The sequence below is a fragment of the Oreochromis aureus genome, linkage group 17 (genome assembly GCF_013358895.1).
Source record: "Oreochromis aureus strain Israel breed Guangdong linkage group 17, ZZ_aureus, whole genome shotgun sequence".
NCBI classification, from domain to species: domain Eukaryota; kingdom Metazoa; phylum Chordata; class Actinopteri; order Cichliformes; family Cichlidae; genus Oreochromis; species Oreochromis aureus.
The window spans coordinates 9843110-9862444 of NC_052958.1; the positions used below are offsets into that span (position 1 = coordinate 9843110).

General features: G+C 39.9%; 3 protein-coding genes across 5 annotated transcripts; 2 read left to right on the top strand and 1 right to left on the bottom strand.

Moving 5' to 3' along the window:
• Positions 1-1671: 1671 nt before the first annotated feature.
• On the bottom strand, positions 1672-6932 carry asb15b (ankyrin repeat and SOCS box containing 15b). Its single transcript, XM_031726634.2, is given in 15 exon segments — positions 1672-1708; positions 1710-1839; positions 1969-2122; positions 2207-2309; positions 2412-2567; positions 3430-3574; positions 4009-4169; positions 4508-4679; positions 4763-4901; positions 5020-5126; positions 5216-5380; positions 5510-5641; positions 5796-5848; positions 6490-6598; positions 6881-6932. Coding segments are annotated over 14 exon segments (1761 nt in total). The 5' UTR covers positions 6597-6598; positions 6881-6932.
• A 1149-nt stretch (positions 6933-8081) lies between these two features.
• On the top strand, positions 8082-11842 carry LOC116309898. Of its 3 annotated transcripts, none has more exons than XM_031726628.2 (7): positions 8082-8120; positions 8707-8793; positions 9038-9094; positions 9197-9355; positions 9594-9810; positions 9944-10032; positions 11408-11842. In XM_031726628.2, exons 1-7 carry the CDS (start codon positions 8109-8111, stop codon positions 11507-11509), a joined length of 723 nt encoding a protein of 240 aa, XP_031582488.1. In that variant the 5' UTR covers positions 8082-8108; the 3' UTR covers positions 11510-11842. The 3 variants fall into 3 exon arrangements, with proteins under 3 accessions (XP_031582488.1, XP_039457312.1, XP_039457311.1); XM_039601378.1 differs by having other exon boundaries at positions 11413-11842; XM_039601377.1 differs by having other exon boundaries at positions 9630-9810.
• Positions 11843-12420: 578 nt separating this feature from the next.
• On the top strand, positions 12421-18651 carry LOC120434027. Its single transcript, XM_039601406.1, has 7 exons — positions 12421-12935; positions 13949-14056; positions 14217-14273; positions 14362-14520; positions 14947-15106; positions 15448-15548; positions 15815-18651. The coding sequence occupies exons 1-7, from the start codon at positions 12924-12926 to the stop codon at positions 15977-15979; spliced, it is 762 nt and encodes a 253-aa protein (XP_039457340.1). The 5' UTR covers positions 12421-12923; the 3' UTR covers positions 15980-18651.
• The last annotated feature ends 684 nt before the right edge of the window (positions 18652-19335 follow it).

Consider the following 19335-nt stretch of genomic DNA (forward strand, 5'->3'; position numbering starts at 1 on the left):
TACCTTTTATACATTTCACAAAGTTTTAGTTTTTGTGTTGATTGATTGATATACCTTTATTAGTCCCACAAGGGGAAATTTCATAAGGCTGCCGACCTATTGCACGCAATGGCGGCGCCATCGTACCCTCCGACCATACATACATTACACAAAACATCACATGGGGAAGACAGGTCAGAGAGGCATAACAATGGAAAATGCACAACCTACCCCAAGCTTCCGTAATTGGGCCAAAAATTACCTGTAATCATTTCCTATGGAATTTCATGGGAACCTTTGATTATTGTCAACTGTGACTGTCAGGAAAATATAGTTTATTGACCACAAAGAGTGTAACACATTAAGAAGATTATTTTAAACAGCAAGAACTAGCAGGCAGAACACATTTACCATTTAGAGTGATTGTGTCACTGTAGACAAACAGCTTGTGCTGTTCAGGGGGAGGTTCAAATTTCTACAGTAGATGCCAAACAAGCTTGTCATAGCCAAAAGTTCTTCTGAGTCTGTGATGCACGCATCCCCTATGCAAGAACTGGACTGGTTTATATTGGGAGACAGTCAGGGGAAGAAGTTCAGAATCTGGGGGAAACCACGGTCCAGCAGTTTTGCAGTAGGTTCAAAAAGACAAGACGCAACATCACCACAGATAATGTTGCCTCCTGTGCAGTGTCTTCTGAAGAGGTTTACAGCACAGAGTTTGCATTCAGTGGTATGGCATGGAGGAAAATACCAGAAAGGATAAAAAAAAAAACCCCCACAATTAATCACATTCTATGGTTGGCCGGCGCCTACACTTCCCAGTGTAAAACACAGAGGTGGCCCATGGTGCTGTGGTACAGCTTCACATTGGTATCTGGTATCGCCACTGCATGATGGGCCCTCCTCACCGAGCTCTCAAAGGAGCTTGCTGCATCACATATGAGAAGCCGGCTGGAAGGTTGCTCCCAACGGCAAAGCCCAATCACAGTGACAAAAGCCACAACTGGGCCCCAGGAAAAAAAGCCAATCAAAGACAACAAGATTTCAGATCCAAGTAACAAAGATCATAAAGTCAGCAGTCGGTGCGGGAAAAACAATGTACCTGTGTGAAGGGATTACAGCCAGAAATAGGTCAAAACTTCATACAGACAGGAGCACAAAGGAAACAAAAAGAGAGGAAGTATCTCTCATACACACACACACACACACACAAAATGGATGTTGACATTGTTCTGTTGCTGGTTTGTTTTTGTTTTTTTTTCATTTTCAATTTTCAAAATGTGAAAAAAATATTTCAAACATCAAATCATTCTTGTGTGAACTAAAATATAGTATAAAATATAACACAAATGATTATTCTCAATCACAATAACAAAAGCGACATAAAAACACCCTTGATTTTAACACAGGCCATTTTTGACCCACTTATGGAAGAATGTTGGGTCCAGCCACTCGTGCATCCAAGGGTTAACACGCTCACCCTGCAAAGCTTTCTGACCAGGTCACACTTACTCAGCTTCTCCTCGTGCATGAACTGAAACACTTGTGTGAGGGACATCTATTTCATAAACTAGACATTCATTTTTTGGTTTTTAATTCAGTCTGTAAAAAAACAACTGATATAAGGTATTGCATTAAATGAGTACTTTGGCTGTTTTCACACTTAAGTCACATGTATAACTAAAACATGTTTCACACAGATAACAGGTCACCATACAGGTCATACTCTGTAGGTCAGGTAGTTCATCAGCCTTGGGGGGAAGGGACCAGCAGCCATAGTTTCAGGGTCATTCAAGGTCCTGAGGCTCATGTGGCTTCTGATTACCAGTCGACACAAGTGCTGCAGAGACCGTGGCTTCCCTATGGACACAGATACACACATAACCTCGAGCTATTTAAATCACTTTTCAAAATGTCATGTTTTTCTCTGCTCTAGAGTGCATGTTTTGCATGTTCTTCTTATGTACAGACTTGTCTCTGCAGTTTTACCCAGTATGTCAGAAATCTCATCCCACTCCGGCCTCCTCTGCAGGATTTGTCTGAGCTTAAAACAAATGCTGACATGGCTGACGTAGTCCAGTAGCATCCTTACCACTTTGCCTACAACGTGAGCGAGGCATGATACTGACACAAACTCACAGAACTGAAAAAGAAAAGAAAAGGGAAGTGACATATTGTAGAGGTTAGCTAACAGATGGTCTGTGTGTCTGCCTGTAGTTTCTCTTACTGAGATGACTTTAGGTTGACTGTAAATCTGATAGGCTTGGTTATGCAGCTCAGTCCAGGTACTATCCAATTCTTCACCGTCACCATGACCGCACTGGAAACACCTGTATGGTTGCAGAAATCCGATAATGAAACTGATGAATCGGAACTACATATCCTCTGTAAATAAATCAAATATCGACTAATTTCACAGCAGGTATACGTGCTTGTAAGCGTGATATCCACTGTTGAGCAGCATTCGCAGCATGACGTGGTCTCTGAAGCAGTACTGCAGTGCTGTGGGGAACACCGTGTTGCTGATCACTCTGAAATAACAGTTAACCTCTGCTCCATGGGACAGCAACAGCTCCACCAAGTCGTACCTGGTTACAGAAAGAAAGAAGGAAGATTTTAATGCCTCTGCTGTAACACAGCGCTGCCATTACCAGAAATGATAATAGTCAGAAATTACATGTACTGTATAGTCAAATTACATTTATACTGATGTTAAAAAAAATATTTGCCTAATCATACTTCCTGATTTCTTACTGTTTTGCATATTTGTCACACTGCCTGTGAGCACGTTTCAGATATTAGACAAAGGTAACCTGTGTAAACACTAAATATTTGACACAGTAATTGTCCTCTAAATCTAATGAGTGGTTGGCTTTGACTAGGCCACATTTTGGTAAATATGACATGATCATTGGAGTAATTTTGGTAGGCCAAGCACTCCAGGAAATGTTCACCGTTGTTCCAAGTTTTCTCTATTGGCTTTACAAAGGCTTTGTAAGCATTTTCAGACTGATATATATCAGTGACTTTGTTTCTAATCTGTTTTTAAGTTTCTTTAAATTTTAAAACGATTAGTTGATTTTTGAGATCTTTTAGCCTCCTTCACTTTTTCACACAAATTCCTCATTCAGTAGGTCTGGTAATAATCGGGCCTGGGTTTGAATAGTGAATAGTGACTAAATTCAGCTTTCTATAAAAATATAGTCAATTACAGTTAAATTATAATTTACAAAGCAGGTGTAATTACTTTTTCACATTGGGCCAGATTGGTTGGACCAGCTTTTTCCCTTAATAAATTAAATCATTGTTAAAAAGCTGTACTTTGTATTTACTCGGGTTAACTTTGTCTAATTTTAAAATGTGTGACGATAGGAAACATGCAAGTGTGACAAAGAAATCAGGAGGGGGCAAATACTTTTTTACAGCACTGTATGTACATACTCTGTTTACCTCTCAGCACGTATAGCGACCAGAATGCATCGCAGTGGATCCAGGTCAGTTCTCGCGCCAGCCGCCAGCAACCTCTCCGAACAGGTCACATCACCGTTGGACACAGCGAAGTAGAGAGGAGTCTTCCTGAGGTCCCCGTAGTTCTCTGCAGCATTTACAGTACTTGTGCTTACAAATATAAACGACTTTTTTAAGAGGACTGGAAACTTCCTCACTTCAGAAAATCCCAACATCACCAAGCATTGACTTTGCATATTGCTCTACATATATAGTCCAGTGTATAGATGTTTAGTCCTGTGTTCAGATGGATAAACTTCACACTGATTTGCATTTTTTGCAGTGTAATGTCGCAAATATGAACCACAACTTTATCAGCGATGGGGGTTGAAGCACCCTTCACAGTCACTGAAGAGATGCTTTCATCTGCACTTGTTTTTTGCATGTACGTGCACCTTTGCATTTACCAAATGTGTGTATTTGCGTGTACCGCTTTAGTCCTGCATAATTTAGAAACTCATTATGATACCTAAATGGCCTGAGTTGATGTTGTGCGCACGTGCGCATCCAGCTGAGTCGTACCAGAGATGTGTGCATGTAGCAGGGCGTTGACATCATAACCCTTCTGGATAAGCAGCTCTAGACACTGAACCTGCCCCCCGTCTGCAGCAGAGTGGACAGGGCTCTGGCCTGAGAGGCGAATAGCTCTCTTTGTGGTGATAGGGATGAGAGTCCTCAGGATTCTGAAGAGAAAGAGGGAGAGAGAGATCGGGTGGGTGGGAGATAAACAGGAAGAGAGCGGGGCAAAACACAAAACAGAACAGAGACAAAAATGTTCATTAGATCGTGGTGTGAGCTCTACTGTTATTCAGTGACAGAAGTGAAAAACAGTGATAAACAGAGGGCTCTTTGTGGAGATGTGTACAGAGAAAGCACTGCGGCTGCGGTGACGGATGCTTTACATTCAAATTGGCTGCAAAATTAGAGGAAGTGTTTTGGGCAAGTTATTTATTTTGGGATTATTAGTCAGAATTCAGATGTTATTGGGCTTGAGAGTGAGCTTAAAGTTGCATGAACTCACAGTATGTATCCTTCATACGCAGCTCTATGGATGGGCAGCTGGCAGGCGTAGCTGGCAACATTTGGGTTGGCTCCGTGCTCCAAAAGCAGCTTGACACAGTCCAGGTTTCCAGATCCGGTTGCATCATACAGGACTGTGTCTCCATTGCTTGCCTGGGCATTCACATCACCACCTAGTGGAGTTCAGAGAAAATACAGCAATGTCTGACACGTCAGGAGGTTTTTAGGAGGCATGGTACAACATATACTGTTTTACCGTGGTGTATGAGTATGTCTAAAACTTCAGTGTTGCCATGTTCAGCTGCGATCCCCAGCGGTGTCACGCCGTGACCGTCTCTGCTTGTTATTTTGGCTCCATGTCGGAGTAACAGCATCAAAATAGCTGCACAACCCTCCTGGGGAGAGGGATAGGACCCACGTGAACACAGAAGGAAAGAAAGGTACTAAAAACTAGAGGAAAAGAAAATTTTGTGCTTAAACCCAAACTTTGAGTTTAGATTCAGCTCCATTCACCTTTGCTGCCTCATGAATGGCCCTCCACTTGGTGAGACACACCTGCTCTACAAAGGCCCCGCCCATGATGAGGGATAGAACGATCTCGTATGAGCGTTGTCTCACTGCTGCAAAAATGGAAAACAAAAAATGATTCCATTAAAAAAAAGCATAATAATGAAGGTGTTGGGTCAGCTGTCTGAGTGTGTTGTGCTACCGATTAGCAGAGGTGATTCATTCCTGCTGTTGGTGTTGTGTGGTGAAGCTCCGTGCTTCAGAAGCAGCTTGATGTTTTCCACCTGACCGGCCTCAGCTGCCAGAGTCAGAGCCGTATCACCGTCCTCCGTCTGCTCCTCCAGGGTCAGGTCGGTGGATTCCAACACTGCAACAAGAACACCATTAAGACTGCGTTAAAGGTGGAAATTTACTCAGCCCACTGCTCCAGTGATTGTAGCTTACATTCCACTAAATAGTTTGATCAACCTGATATCACACTGGTTTTCACTCTCACCCTGCAGCACTGTGTGGAGGACATCTGGCTGCAGCTGCACAGCTGCTGCGTGCAGAGGCAGCCAGCCCCTACTGTCACTCTCTCTGAAGGCAGAAGCACAACCTGACAGCTCCTGCAGCGCATCCACATCACCTGCCGAGATACAAACAAGAGCCACAAGGAGACACACAGGGAAACATTTGTAATATTTATGACCAACAGTGAGTTTAAATGTAGGCGCGCCCGCCTTGTACATCTTTGCTTAATGCCGCATGCAAAAGGCAAACATGATTAAAGGGAACGTTACCTTTTTGAATGGCTGCCATAATCTTCATAAACTCCACACTATTTGTGTTTTTCCTATGAAAATGAAAGCGTTTACTCTGGAAACACTATGATAGAGCTTCATTATACTTTTGAGGCTGATTGCCTTAAAATTTTGTTAATTTGGAACATAAACAACTCCTAACAATACAGTTAGGTCCATAAGTACAGGTTAAGTATAGTAAAAGTTCATATAATCTTAGTTTTTTCCACAATTGTGCAGACTCTTTTCGATGTTTTCTGGCAAACTTTAATTTGGCCTTCCTGTTCTTGAGTGTAACCAGTGGTTTGCACCTTGTTGTAAACCTTCTGTATTTACATTCTGCTGATTGTAGACTTTGACAATGGTACGCCTACCTCCTCAACAGTGTTCTGACTTGGTTAGATGCAGGATGAATTATGTGCATAGGGCTGTATTCTCTGCTCAGATTCAGCCAAATGCTGCAAAAGTGACTGGATGATGCTTCACAATGGAAACGGATATTGATCCGAAGCATACTGGCTACTCCAGCTGAAAGTCTGCATTTCAATTACATCTGGATTGTTTCATTTAAAACCACTGTGACGTTGTATTCAGGCAAAATTACAAAATCTGTATGATTGTCCAAATACTTATTGACCTAACTGTCATTTTTCATTAATAATAAACATTAAAGACCCTTCTTGGTTTTCCATACCTATCTGTTTGCACTGAGCATGGCAGCTTGTAGGCATCTTGAACGCTCTCTCGAATGGCAAACTCAATCAAGTCTTCATTTATGGCCTCCTGTTCAAAGTCATCCATTTCTATATGTAGAAACAAAAGCAAGGGAAGGGGGCATTTGAATTCTTTTCATAAATAGGAGTTTTGCATACAGTATGAAGGTGAATTATACAATGTTGAAACCTTATCAGTCTGTAGATCGTGCTTTCTGCACAGCATGCGACTTGTTTATTAGTGAGGGGTTTCTGGCACGGTATCACCACTGTTCATGCAGGACATAAGCATGCTAATGTAAAGCAGTCCTATTGGAAATTACACAACAAACTTAACTTGCATTTCATGTTAGTCATATCAGTCGGTCTCACCGGTTGATCTGAATAAGTCCCCTTGAGGTCTCCAGCTCACAGCCTGGTTGTGTTTTTGTTTTGCAGTGTGTTAAGCTGTTTGGGTTATATTTAGATGTGACCTGCTTTAGATGACCTGCCTCAGCTCAGACTATGCCTTCCACGTCTTCTCTTACAACTGCAGCAGACAAAGTACTTCTGCACTGTGTGTTCAGTCGAATTAAGTTATTTGTTCCCTTGTAATTAAAACACACAAGCTTGTGAGGAGTTGAGATTTGACTTTTGGAAACCTGCATTCATTGCATTAGCTCAAAATAATAAAATGATGAAGAAGTTCTACATATAATTAATAATCTTAACAATATACATCACAGTAAAGTGAATTAAGAAGTTGAATCAGAAGTATGCAAAAGAAGGGATACTTTCCTTCCAAAGCTGCTTACATGGAAAGTCAATGAAAGGACACATGGCTGCAGATGATTTCTGATTGATTTGCATAATTCATTCCTGTATAATGTTGGAGAAAAATAGTGGAAAATGTCACTGGTAATTTCACAAAGCCCAGAATGATCTCCACATTAACAGTCTCTCAACCTTAAGTATATTACACTTATGCCCATATTTAGCAGAAAGGGACTGAGCTGGTTTGGCCTGTTTGAAGTTTTGAAAAAGTGGGTTTTATTTTGCCCCCTAATTATTTGATGATCATGATTCATAGTAAAATTTGATCATAAAGTAATAAAAGTGAAAGCAGGTACAGCAAACTGTTTAAAAACCATGAGCTGCCAAAGTCTGGGGAACTGACAAAGGAGAATTTTTGGAAAAATAGATACACAAGGGAAATAGATATTAACAAATTAACTAACTACAAAGAAACAAACAATTTAAGATAGCTTTAATCAAATCCAAAATATCCAAACATGTAATTAAATGTCAAATCATGTTAACGGCATATTGAAATTAAATCATTTCAATATTTTTTTATTCAATGCAATTCTTTTAATGACTTTAATGAGAACTTTAACAAAGCAAAAATAAAAACAGATGGTTAATCATTTAATATAAAGTGGCTATAAACAGTATTGTCATTAAATAATTTTGATTTTTTGATTTTTTGATGCATAGATCTTGCAGCTAGAGTAATGTATATTTCATGGGGTTTCCCTCCCTGCTTCCAAGGTTTTCCATAAAAGGTAGTTTGCAGCTCCTCCCCCTCACTTTTGTCAGTCAGAGGGTGCAGGTGTTGGTAATGGATGTCAAGGTAGGGCAAACTGCAGTGAGACCTTGTTTAATGGGATTTGATCTAATATCTTACTTAAAATGATGCTGCTGTATTTGGGATAGGCTGCTAGCTCGCCAGCTGGCAAGTTCAAAGTAAACTAGAGCTAGCTATCTTGGTTTTAAAAAAATATCAGAGCAACTCTTACAAGTAATCCCAGTTAACTTGGCAGTAGCTCAGCTTGTGTAAATTTTTATAGTGTGACTAAGTTAATTTCCTTATAATTTAATTTTTTTTAAAAACAGTGCCCCATGCTTATGTCAAACTGTATTATTTATGCTATATTTGACAGTAAATTTGAGGGGTGGCACTTAGAGCAAGATTTTAATGTCATCAGCTAGTTTTATACTGGTTTTAAACCCTGAAAAATTATATATAGCCACATTTATATAGCTTAAATAATACTGGGACTGTTAGACTTAAATGTGAGACTGTGGCGAAATCTCATTTCTGCTGCTGCACACAAACATCACCAATCCCAATTTTATTCTATAACTTCAAATGACTATATATAATGTAAAACATATGCACTGTATGATGTAGCAATACTTTCATATTCATCCCAAAGGTGCCTTGCCTCCTCCTGAGTCTCTTGACAAATTTGAATCTCTGCTTTGAATATGGGTCACCAGTAACTGATCTGGTGGCACTGATGGTGAGTTGCTACAGGCTGTATGTCACATTTGTTGTATGTTGCAGGGCTTTTCTTGGCCCAGAATTAACCTCTGGGGAGGTGAATACTTACAGAAATCTTTGTGTTCTTATTTCTGACAATCTGATGACCAAAAAGGTCTGTTATGCTTGGGTAAAAGACCTTTTTAATTTTTAATCACATATCTGGTGGTTTTTGTTTTGTTTTTTTACAAAAACCTCTCTGATGTTCCCTATTTCCCCTATAGAAGCAGGATCTTCCCAATAACTATTTGATTCCTATTACTTATGTTCCCAAAGAGGTGGTATGTATGAAATGAAGAAATATGAGCAAATTTCTTTTATTATTTTTAATTTTATTTTTGTCTGACAAAAGTTGTTCATGGTTTTTGTACATGCATTTCCAGGCTGGCACTTGCTGGGTGGTGCTAAATATCTATCCAATGGAGAAAAGTCTTGAGAAATTGACCAACAATTTTGGTGACAAATCCACCAACAGAGAAAGCCTGCTTATTTTTATTGAAATTTTCCAAACTGTGTGGCTGAAGTTTGACCATATGGAAGTGGTGGGTAATCATCGACCTCGTTCATTATATGTATTTCTGACAGCATATTTATTTTTAATAGCGTTTGGACGGTGACATGCATAGTTTTAAAATGAGATGTAGTTTAATTTGTGGAAGCACACTGGTTCACTGTGCAAGAAAACACTGAAACTCAGTTTTAGGCAGAAGTAATTTGTTTTTGTACACTTAATTGTATAATTTAGTTATTTCAAGTGAGCATGTTATCTGATTCCCACAGGAAATATTGATGCAGTACTTTGATTGCCACTATCAGGAACAGCACATACCATCTGGCCCTTACTTTGACTACATGGAAAACCTCTTACGTGGAGCTGATCAAGGACTATTTGACTTCTCGTGTGAACCACCACCGTGCCCAAGTACTCAACAAACATTTACGACTCCTCAAGAAACATCCCAATCACCACATAACCTTAGTACTCAACAAACACCAGGTACAATGTTAATGCAGTTAATGCACCGGACTTGGATGCTTTATGTAACTTAGAAAATAATGGGGGAAAAAAAGCTTACTCAGTGTTTTGTTGTTGTTGTTCTTTTGTTTTGTTTGTTTTTTGTCATTTGCAGAGTTTCTGGAGGATGACAACTTGATGCCTTTGATTTTTGTTACCATCTCCATCGCAGTTTGTGTCACTGTTTGTCTGTTTTTGTGGCTGGTGAGTAAACCATCAAACCCCTAACCCAGTAAGTTTATCAACTTTCCTTGCCCTGAAATTCCATTCCAAAAAAATTAGGAAGTAAAATCTCTAACAGAATGCAACAGTTCATCAAATCGTTATTTTCTTTAATTTCCAGCAAGTACTGTTGAGTCATCAATTTCATTCATCCATGCTGGCTTATGGATAAATGCCAACAAAACGTTTGAGTTTAATACCGATTAGAAAACACTATAGAGTGGTGTACTTATTTATTATATTTTACTGATATATGTTAAACAAACCTGCCAGACATTCCTATTTGGTATTAAAATTGTGTGCATGTTGGTGTAACACCTTTAATATGTGCCATGAAGCTTCACAGAAAACATTACTTCCACAAACCTAAAAGTTTTTATTCGTTCCTTTGTTAACCAAAAAAAAATCCTTTATTTGGTTGGGAGTAGCATTTGCAGTAATAAGAGGGCTAAGCAAAAAAGCAAAGCTGTCTAAATTTACCGCTCAATCTACACTTCTACTCTCACCTATTGTCATGAGCTTTTGGTAGTGACCAAAAGTTTGAGTTTGTGGATACAAGCAGCAGAAATGAGTTTCCTGCTAAGAATGGCTGGGCTCTCAGTCATTTGAGAGGAACTCTGAGTAGAGCCACACATTGAAAGGGGTCACTTGAGATGGTTCAAGCTACCGATTAGGCCCCCTAGGTATGTTGTTGTGGTCATGTCCTACCGGGAAGAGGCTGATGGACAGACCAAACACTCGCTGGAGAGACTACATCTGTCGGCTAGCTTGGGAATCTCTTGGTGTCACCCCCGGATGGACGAGCTAGTGTGGGGAGTCTGGTCTTCTCTGCTCAGACTGCTGCCCCTGCAACCCAAACCCAGATAAGCAGTGAAAGATGGATGGATTATTAAGATGGCTTGTTGCACAATGGCATAAGCATTAAGCTCAAAACTCTTTTCCTGTGTACAACCTCTCCAGAAGTGCACTCTTGGCTTTCAGTTATTCAGGCAGATAACTGCATTAGTGCAGAAATGGTCCGTAATGCAAGCTGAGAAAGCACAGGACCACAGCTGTGCTGCTGCTTTTTAACAGTTCAAAGAGGACTGCACTGTCCTCTCTGGATACATATCCCAAATTAGGGTTTCTTTATTTTAACCTCTTAAGATAATTGCCCTTAGTGTTAAAACTTCAACTCAACAGTACCGACTCTTGGCCTGTGTGCTCTAATAAAGCCCATTTCCTAGTGAGTCTTCATTTTAGTTGGCACTTCCAGGAAGGCAATTCTTCTAAAGTTAACAGCTCATCAAAAATTCAGCAGTACTTTGAGGCTGTTTTTGTATGATAAACAATATTTGTGCTTTTTTCTTTTCTCCAGTCCAGGTCCCGAAGGCGTTTACATGTTTGCAGCACTGAAAATATTCAAATGCAACCTACTAAAATGAGCCAAACTCCGACTGCCTCTCTGAAGCATGATTAATAAGAGGGAAGGGAAAAAAACTGGATGGCAATAGAACGACTCACTCTCCAGGTTGTTCTGTTATTGGCACGAGTCTGCTGGATAAATGAGTGATCCGATGGCTTCAAGGCACAGACTAAAGCTGCTGTATGAGAGACTGCGGAATTCAACTGGTGCTAGCTCGCAAACAACTCCACAAGAATCCGGTCTTGTGTTTTTGACTTTGCTCCTCAACTCCTTTCCTCCAACCTGATATCTGAGCAAATGAAGCAAGAAGAGGGGAGCCGTGGCAACAAAATGAGACATCTTTAGTTATGTGTTTGAACCAATGTGAATTAAATATGAGATGATGCACAGCTGCATAATGTCTCTTTCTCTCCAGTAGCTTACTGCTGCCACATAATGGAGTTGTGCCATTTTGTATGGCACAAGAAGACAGAATATGGATGTCCTACACATTTATTTGTCATGAACAAACTGAGAAGAGAGCTCTGTGAATGACACATATTTTTAAATACAAATTAACTTAATTGTACAGTCATAGCGTTGTTCGTCATGATTGTGCGCTGAGATGATTTCCAGGTCAGAGGCAGGACAAGGCACAAATGGAGAAATTAGTGGCTGGATAGCTGTCAAAAATTGCTTCTCATCCTGGCTGCTGTTTAAATCAGTTTGTCTGACGCTTCTGAAAAGACCAGGTTCTTTATTTATCTGCTATTCTGAACTGGAGCCATTCAGGTGGTGATTCAGTTTGGGAGTCGCAGTAAAAAAATATCATTGAAACCTCAAATCAAAATATCATTACACTGTCATCAACTGGCTGTTTCCCTGTGGTTAGAGATCGGCCTTTAACTGGAGTATATTTACGCAAGTCCACACATGGAATTCTGACTTTCTAAAATACAATATATATAAATGCACTTCACAAGTGGGTTACGCAACACCTATACGTGCAATAATGTGTATTTTTGAGCCCAAGTATGTCCAAAATAATCAAAAAACATGTATACCGTAATAGGTTACAGCAAAAAGTACTGCATCAAAGAGCATGGCTGAACGTCTGAACTACCTCATCTGATTTTCACTTTCCAAACAACAGCTTGAGGAATAACCTTGACATATTCTAAGTGAAATATTCTCTCGAGAGAACAAGCACCCACTTTATCCTGACGAACAAATTGATATGTGGGAGTTTATGGAAAAGTCTCAGACAGCGTCAGTGTGCGACATAATGACTCAGCCTGTAGGCGGCCACTCCACCACGTCAGAAGTCCGCCAGTTTGTCTGAAGTGAAAGCAGACTGCCGGCCCATCCTCAAGTTTCACTACACGCTTGGACATTACACCCACAGACACACAGAGATGAGCTCTGTCTTTGGACTGAAAAAACTGAATTTCATGCACTGCATTTGAGAAACTTGGGATTCTTTCTCCATATGAGGAAGAAAGTAAGTATGTCCTTTAATATTTTTTTTTTTAATGTTTTTAACATGTGTAAAAACATATGTAACTGTATACGCTTCCAGACTGACATTGGTTTTTCTTATCTATGCTAATTAAATAACAGGAATATTATTTTATATTAATATTTCCTGCATTCTTTGTCCTTTGTCAGCTGCTTACTTGTTATGAAATGCCACTGTGTGCTTTTATAAAGAAATGTAGCCTTGTGGTTTTCTGCAAGCTGAGCGTTGCGTTTTATTTGATAAGTGCTAAACGGATAAAGGGAATATTACAATCAAATAACATTACAGGACTATATCAAAAAGTTCATGTTATGAAGCATGCTTCATTTTGGAGCTGCATTTACAAGCAGTTGAATGTTCTTAAGAGATCTACAGTAAATGCTGCACATACTGCTGCTGCAGCACTCTTCAAGAGGCAGTAACGTGACACGATAAGAGGAGTAAAAAAAAATTGATTTTTTTTTTAAAGGATAAAATGCATTTTGCATTAAATGTGACGCTAACGAGTTTGCGGATTCATTTATTAATTCATTGTTTATCGTTTGAAGCAGCGAGTTTTAAACTGGGAGTGTCACTTTACTTCACTGACAGTCTAAAATATAAGTATCGTAAATTTACTGTAATATTGACAAAAATGAGAAAAAGGTTATACTGGGTAAAGTAGATCATTAAAATAGTTTATAGATCAAATTTAAAAATAATAATAATAATTGGATCCACAGATTTAGCTCCATTTCTAGTCTCAAAATGATGCCCAGCCTTTTATTTAATGGCTTTTATGCCTGGCAAAGACATTGGAATCCTCACCTTTAAGTAAGGGGGGAAATTGATTATCCTGTAATACAACCACACTACCCTCAAACAAAACACTGAGGTTGAACTGGTCAACTTTCATTTGAGGGCTGTGGTAAATCAATGCTCAGTAACAACTCAACACCGCAGCAGATGTCGATTGCTGTACCTTATGTAATGTAAGGTATACATTTCCCCCTCAGATCTTGAAAGCACCTTGTCTCCTCCTGAGTCTGGTAACAAGTTTGAATCTTTGCTCTGGAAAATTTGGGTCACCAATAACTGATGATGTGAACAAGCTGCCAGTATTGGTGAGTTACTACAAGACTGATACATATCATATTTATAGTGCGTATAGTGCACATGAACTTCTGTTTTGTGCTTCATGTTAAATTATCTCTGTAAGAGCTTCCATTCCTGATCATTTGTAGTAAAAACAAAAATCCTTCCCTGTCATTAATTCCTCTGTAGAAGCAGAATATCCCCTATGATTATGAGATTCCTGTTAGTTACATTCCCAAAGAAGTGGTATGTATAAGGCAACGTGAGAGAATCAAATATAAAATTGGTTTGAATTGAATCAAAGCGGCTCATAGTTCTGTTTCTCCATCTTCAGGCTGGCACCTGCTGGGTGGTGTTAAATATCTATCCACTGGAGCAAAGTCTTCGGAAGCTGGCCAACACGTTTGGCACCATCTCCACCAACAAAGACAACGTACTCCTCTTCATTGCAATGCTCAAGAGTTTACGCTTCACCTTAGACCACGAGAGGCTGGTGGGTAATCAGACAGTGTGGTGTATGCTGCTCATCTTCACTGCAAACAGTGCTTGAATTTGTGTCTTTGTTGAGTGATACAGTAAAAATTAAAGTATCTTTAAGCAATCAGGTAGAAGGCCGTTTTGGCGGTGTGATGGTGTGCGTGTAGCACGACATGCTGTAAAATCAAAGTTACCTGTGATATTGTGCAGACCGTTGGGTGCCTGCACTCGCGTGTATATCTCCATCAGGTAACGCTTAGAAATGTTCGGGCCTACAGGGCATGTGGAAACACACTAACACTAAGCTAGTTTTGCAAATGAGCCCTGCAGCTTAATTTTAGGCCAAATTAATGTAATAACTTGGACAGTGAGGGACTGTTAAGGAACATTTAATTGAATAATTGAGGTATTTAAGGTTGGCTTGTTGTCTGATTTCCCACAGGAAACGGCGATGCAGAGCTTCCAGTGTCACTATCAGGAACATGGCTTACTGACTGGTCCTTACTTTGACTACATCAGAGATTTCTTACACACTGCTGCTCAAGGACCAACTGACTTCTCCTGTGAGCCACCACCATGCCTTAGTACTGAACAAACACCAGGTACAGTCCTCACTTGCATTTAAAGTTCAGATTTTTAGTGAAAGCTTCAAAAATTAAGTAGATTGTTGGAGGGGGAGGCATTCATTTAGGGTTAGGAATCCAGCTGTGGACAGTAATCAGATATGCAGCCTTAAGGCAGAAGCTTCTTCTTTTTTTTTTAAGTAATTTGATGACCTCTCAAAAACAAAAGGTATTGAAATAACCAGTCCCTAGCTGTAACTAAGATTGATTTCCATCAGAGTCCTCTGTCACACATTCAATAAGGGGATTGGTCTGCCCTCTATCATATTTCTAAGGTGTAAATGTGATTGGTTACATTGTCAATAACGTCGTCCTTGCAGGGATTCATGAAGAGAATCGTGGGGACGCTTGGTCGAGAAGATCTCCCCTGCTTTTGGTTCTCATCCCCTTCATCACTTGTGTTGCTCTCATAGTGTGGTTGGTAAGTGAATTTAGAGTTGAGGCTTGCGTCTGCTAGTCTTTGTGGGTTAGGCTAAAAAAGCCTGGCTGTTAATGTGCCCTCATTATATTGAGCACTTCCAGGAAGGAAATTGTAAAGTTAACAGCTCATCAAAAATTCATTAGTAATCTGAGACTCTGTTAATGTAATAAAACCCACTTTTCAGATTTACTTTCTGTCATATGAAACTGTATGACCAACACAGGCTGGGTGCTTTTCTTGTTTTCCTTGTTTTTTTTAATTTTTAGGTCAAGTCTGGAAAGCGTTTACCAGTATGCAACACTGAAAATAGCCAAATGGAACCTTCTGACACGATCCCAACTGTGTCTATCTCCATCCCACTTCAAACACTCACCCACGCTGCTGACGCTCAGCCAGAGCGGGAAGCGATAGCTGAACATGAAAGTGGATGAAGGACGTTTAATAAAGAAGGAAAAACTCGGACAGCAGCATACCAACTCACTCTCCAGTCAGCTGGATAAATGAGTGGTCTCCTCTGCTTTCACTCATCTGAGCGCAGGGTCCACAGCTACTCTGCAAGAGCAAACCCAAGCTGTTGTGGAGGCAGGTGTACTACAAAATTCCCCATCGGCTCTTCTTCGGAAGCTGGTTATCTTTCAAAATGGCTGGCAAAGCACAGATTTTCCTGCCTTGGGTTCAGCTGGCCTATTTTGTGACAACCAGATTCAGTTTGTTTTTCCTCGCACTCTGGACTAATATCTTTAAGGGGTTTGTGCTTCACTTTGAAGCTGCAATAAAAAAAAAAAAGTATCGCTGGAGCTTAAAATCATGTAATCATCACACGTCATCCACTTGTTGACTCTGTCCGGGCGGTTGCCAAGACCGTCCTTTCACTACTTCGCAAAACCTGATTTCTACAAGCAGAAAAAGAAGTACAGTCACATTAATGCTATCTTGAAAGAAAACAACTAAAATGCTGTTGCTGCATTTTATCTCACGCAGCCTGTCCTGTACTTGTTGTTGACATTATTATGATCTGCGATCTGTCACAAATTGCAAACCTGCTACTCACAAACAACACACTGAGCAGTTCAACAAGTGTCCCACTTTGTGTATCAAAGATCTGACCAGATGGCAGATAGCCATCGCCAGAGGCACTTTGAATCCAGTCATTGTATTTTCAAAGCCGTTGCCCAGTGATCTATAGCTGCTGCTCAGCCGCAGTGAGTGTGTTAGAGGTTTTAATGCCTTATTCACTGGGTCAATCATGTTCAGTCATGAGAACATGACTCCCCGAGTGTGAGCGCTCTTGTAGTGCATGTGTCACAGACGGAGCGAGAGACAGTGCAGACAGGACGAGGGAAAGTGAGGGAGATAGGGACTGATAGATGGATGGACGGATGAGCTCAGTGAGAAGCATAAGGAGGGCTTGTTCTCGTCACAAAAGAACTGGCCGTAGGCTGGAGGAAATGCCAGTTACAAACACGACTGATGTGCACAGATCCCTATGAATCAACAGGCTAAGAATCCTTCTAGACCGCAGGCTATGCACCCTACAGAGCCTGGTTAGTATTCAATAACAGTTGACTGTATTTGAATGATTAACTTCCAAAACACACCCATGAAATATGGATATATCTTTGGTAAAATGTCTTTCTGTCGTAGACTTCGTGTAGACAGTGTTGTCTTTGTAGTGAACCGTTTGTAAAGGTTTCATATTTGTATTTCGTGAAAACATGTTATTTGTGTGTGAAGTATTTAAGTTATTTTGTTACGTGTTTCACTTACAAAAATGTTTCCAGCTGTTTTAGTGATGCAAATGATGAACACGCCCAATTATATTGTGAATGTACAGGAGCTAGACAAAATACTGTGAACGCAGAAAGGAAAGCGCGTTATAACTCTCACCAAATTCAGAAATAATCCATCATTTTGCACTGCAGGGGTCTGATCACATTTACAAATTACTATATTTAGATACTGTCCCCATATTTGAAAATTGTTTGTCTTGGATTTCCTCTGTTTTTTCCTGAGGTATTTCACCTATCTGACTGACACGGCTGCAGTTTGGGAGGAGCATTTTAACTGTTTTTTTTCTTATATTGGTAATTCACATGCAACATTGTTGATTGTTCAGTATCTTTTATACCCAGACAAAAGTAAATTTTACAAGAATTCAGTCACCACATTGGACCTACTAGAAGTCTGTTACAGTGTAACTATTTGCAGAGAGCCTTTCCACTCTCCTCTGCTTGTAGTTTCTTATTTTCTCCAAATTTTGCTGTGCTCAGGAGGTTTCTGGGCTTCAGCCCTCCGGCAGTGGGTGTTTAACTCCCAGCCAATAAAAGTTTTCTGGCTTTGAGGGTGGGGAAACGTGGTGACAACATTACACGCCTCCATCTCTCTCCTCTGCTCTCCGTCTGTGTTGTGAATGTCTGTGCATCTGTTCCTCCAGGGGCACATAGTTAAAGCAGAGTGACCAACTGGCAATGCTGCACCTTGCTGCAAAGGTGTGTAACGGTGTGGCTGTGTTTGTTGTCTATAGGGTGACCGCAGTGAAATAGTCAGAAAATGTTGTTTCATCTCCCTCGTGTCATTCACCCTTTTTTTGGTTATTCTGTTGTTGAGGAGGCAGAAGTGGGGGGAAAAGCTGGATGTTACATCTGTAATTAGCATAAAGTGTATACGATACTGTCGCCTTTTACTGTAGTTTTTATTGCAATGGATGTTTTTTTTTTTAAAGGAACTTTATTTTTGTTAATCCATATAAATGGCTACTAAGCAGATGTTCTGTCAGTATTGTGCATATATTCTGATTTGTCAACAAAGTGAACCAAGTTTGTTGCCTTCCTGAAATCTTTGTAATTGAAATGGTAGACTTCATGTTCAGCATGTGAAGTTTATTTAACACTGGGCTTGATAAAAGGCCTCCATTCTTTTTTTTCTTTTTTCTTCTTCGGGGAATATTTCGACATGCATGACCTCTGAACAAAGTATTGTATTCAGAGAGAATGGTGTTATTCCAAAGGGACAGAGGTTTATTCGGAGAATTTTTCCACATTCTCTTTTTCTTCACAAACGACACTACCACCCATAAAATGTCTCTGTGACTGTTGCAATAAAACAATTCATGAAGTTGTTAAGTTGAACAAAACAATGCATTTGGGCTAAATGTTGTTAGACTATAAATGATTACATTTTTCGACAAAGCACCTAAGATCTTGTAAGATTTAGTGTACACAAGATGAATTACTTGACATTTACATGTCTTTAAGACACACCTAATAATATAGAATAATTAACTTTTAATTGACCATTTAATTTTCTTACTTGCTCCGACAAATAGCTGCAGACCATGACCAGCAGAAATCGGGTTATATTGAAAAGCTTTAGGTAAATATGCTATTCAGCCTTTCAATTTATAGGTCAAATAGTGTATATGCTAAATCACCACTTCCTTGGGTACGCCTTGGTAGTGTTGGATTCAACTCCCTTTTGCCTTCAGAACTGCTTTAATTCATCATGGCAATAATTCATCAGGTGCTGGACACATTCCTCTCAGATTTTGCTTCATATTAACATAACAGCATCACGCAGTTGCTGCAGATTTGTTGACTGCACTACACCGCCACCAGCAGCCTGAACTGTTAATTAAAGGTTTTATGTTTTTATGTTGTTTATGCCAAACTCTGACCCTATATCATCCGAGTACCAAAAATGGTCAGCTTTATTATCCCCAAAGGGCAGTTTGTGGTACACTAGCGGCAAACAAGCACAATGAAAAATATCAGACACAAACAAGAAAAAC

What these genes read in the sequence shown, in the direction of transcription:
- LOC120434027 (XM_039601406.1), top strand. An exon ending in GTTACATTCCCAAAGAAGTG is followed by an intron (nt 14,274 to 14,361) that starts GTATGTATAAGG and finishes CTCCATCTTCAG; the next exon opens with GCTGGCACCTGCTGGGTGGT. An exon ending in TAGTACTGAACAAACACCAG is followed by an intron (nt 15,107 to 15,447) that starts GTACAGTCCTCA and finishes TCGTCCTTGCAG; the next exon opens with GGATTCATGAAGAGAATCGT.
- LOC116309898 (XM_031726628.2), top strand. An exon ending in CTGATCTGGTGGCACTGATG is followed by an intron (nt 8,794 to 9,037) that starts GTGAGTTGCTAC and finishes TTTCCCCTATAG; the next exon opens with AAGCAGGATCTTCCCAATAA. An exon ending in TTTGTCTGTTTTTGTGGCTG is followed by an intron (nt 10,033 to 11,407) that starts GTGAGTAAACCA and finishes TCTTTTCTCCAG; the next exon opens with TCCAGGTCCCGAAGGCGTTT.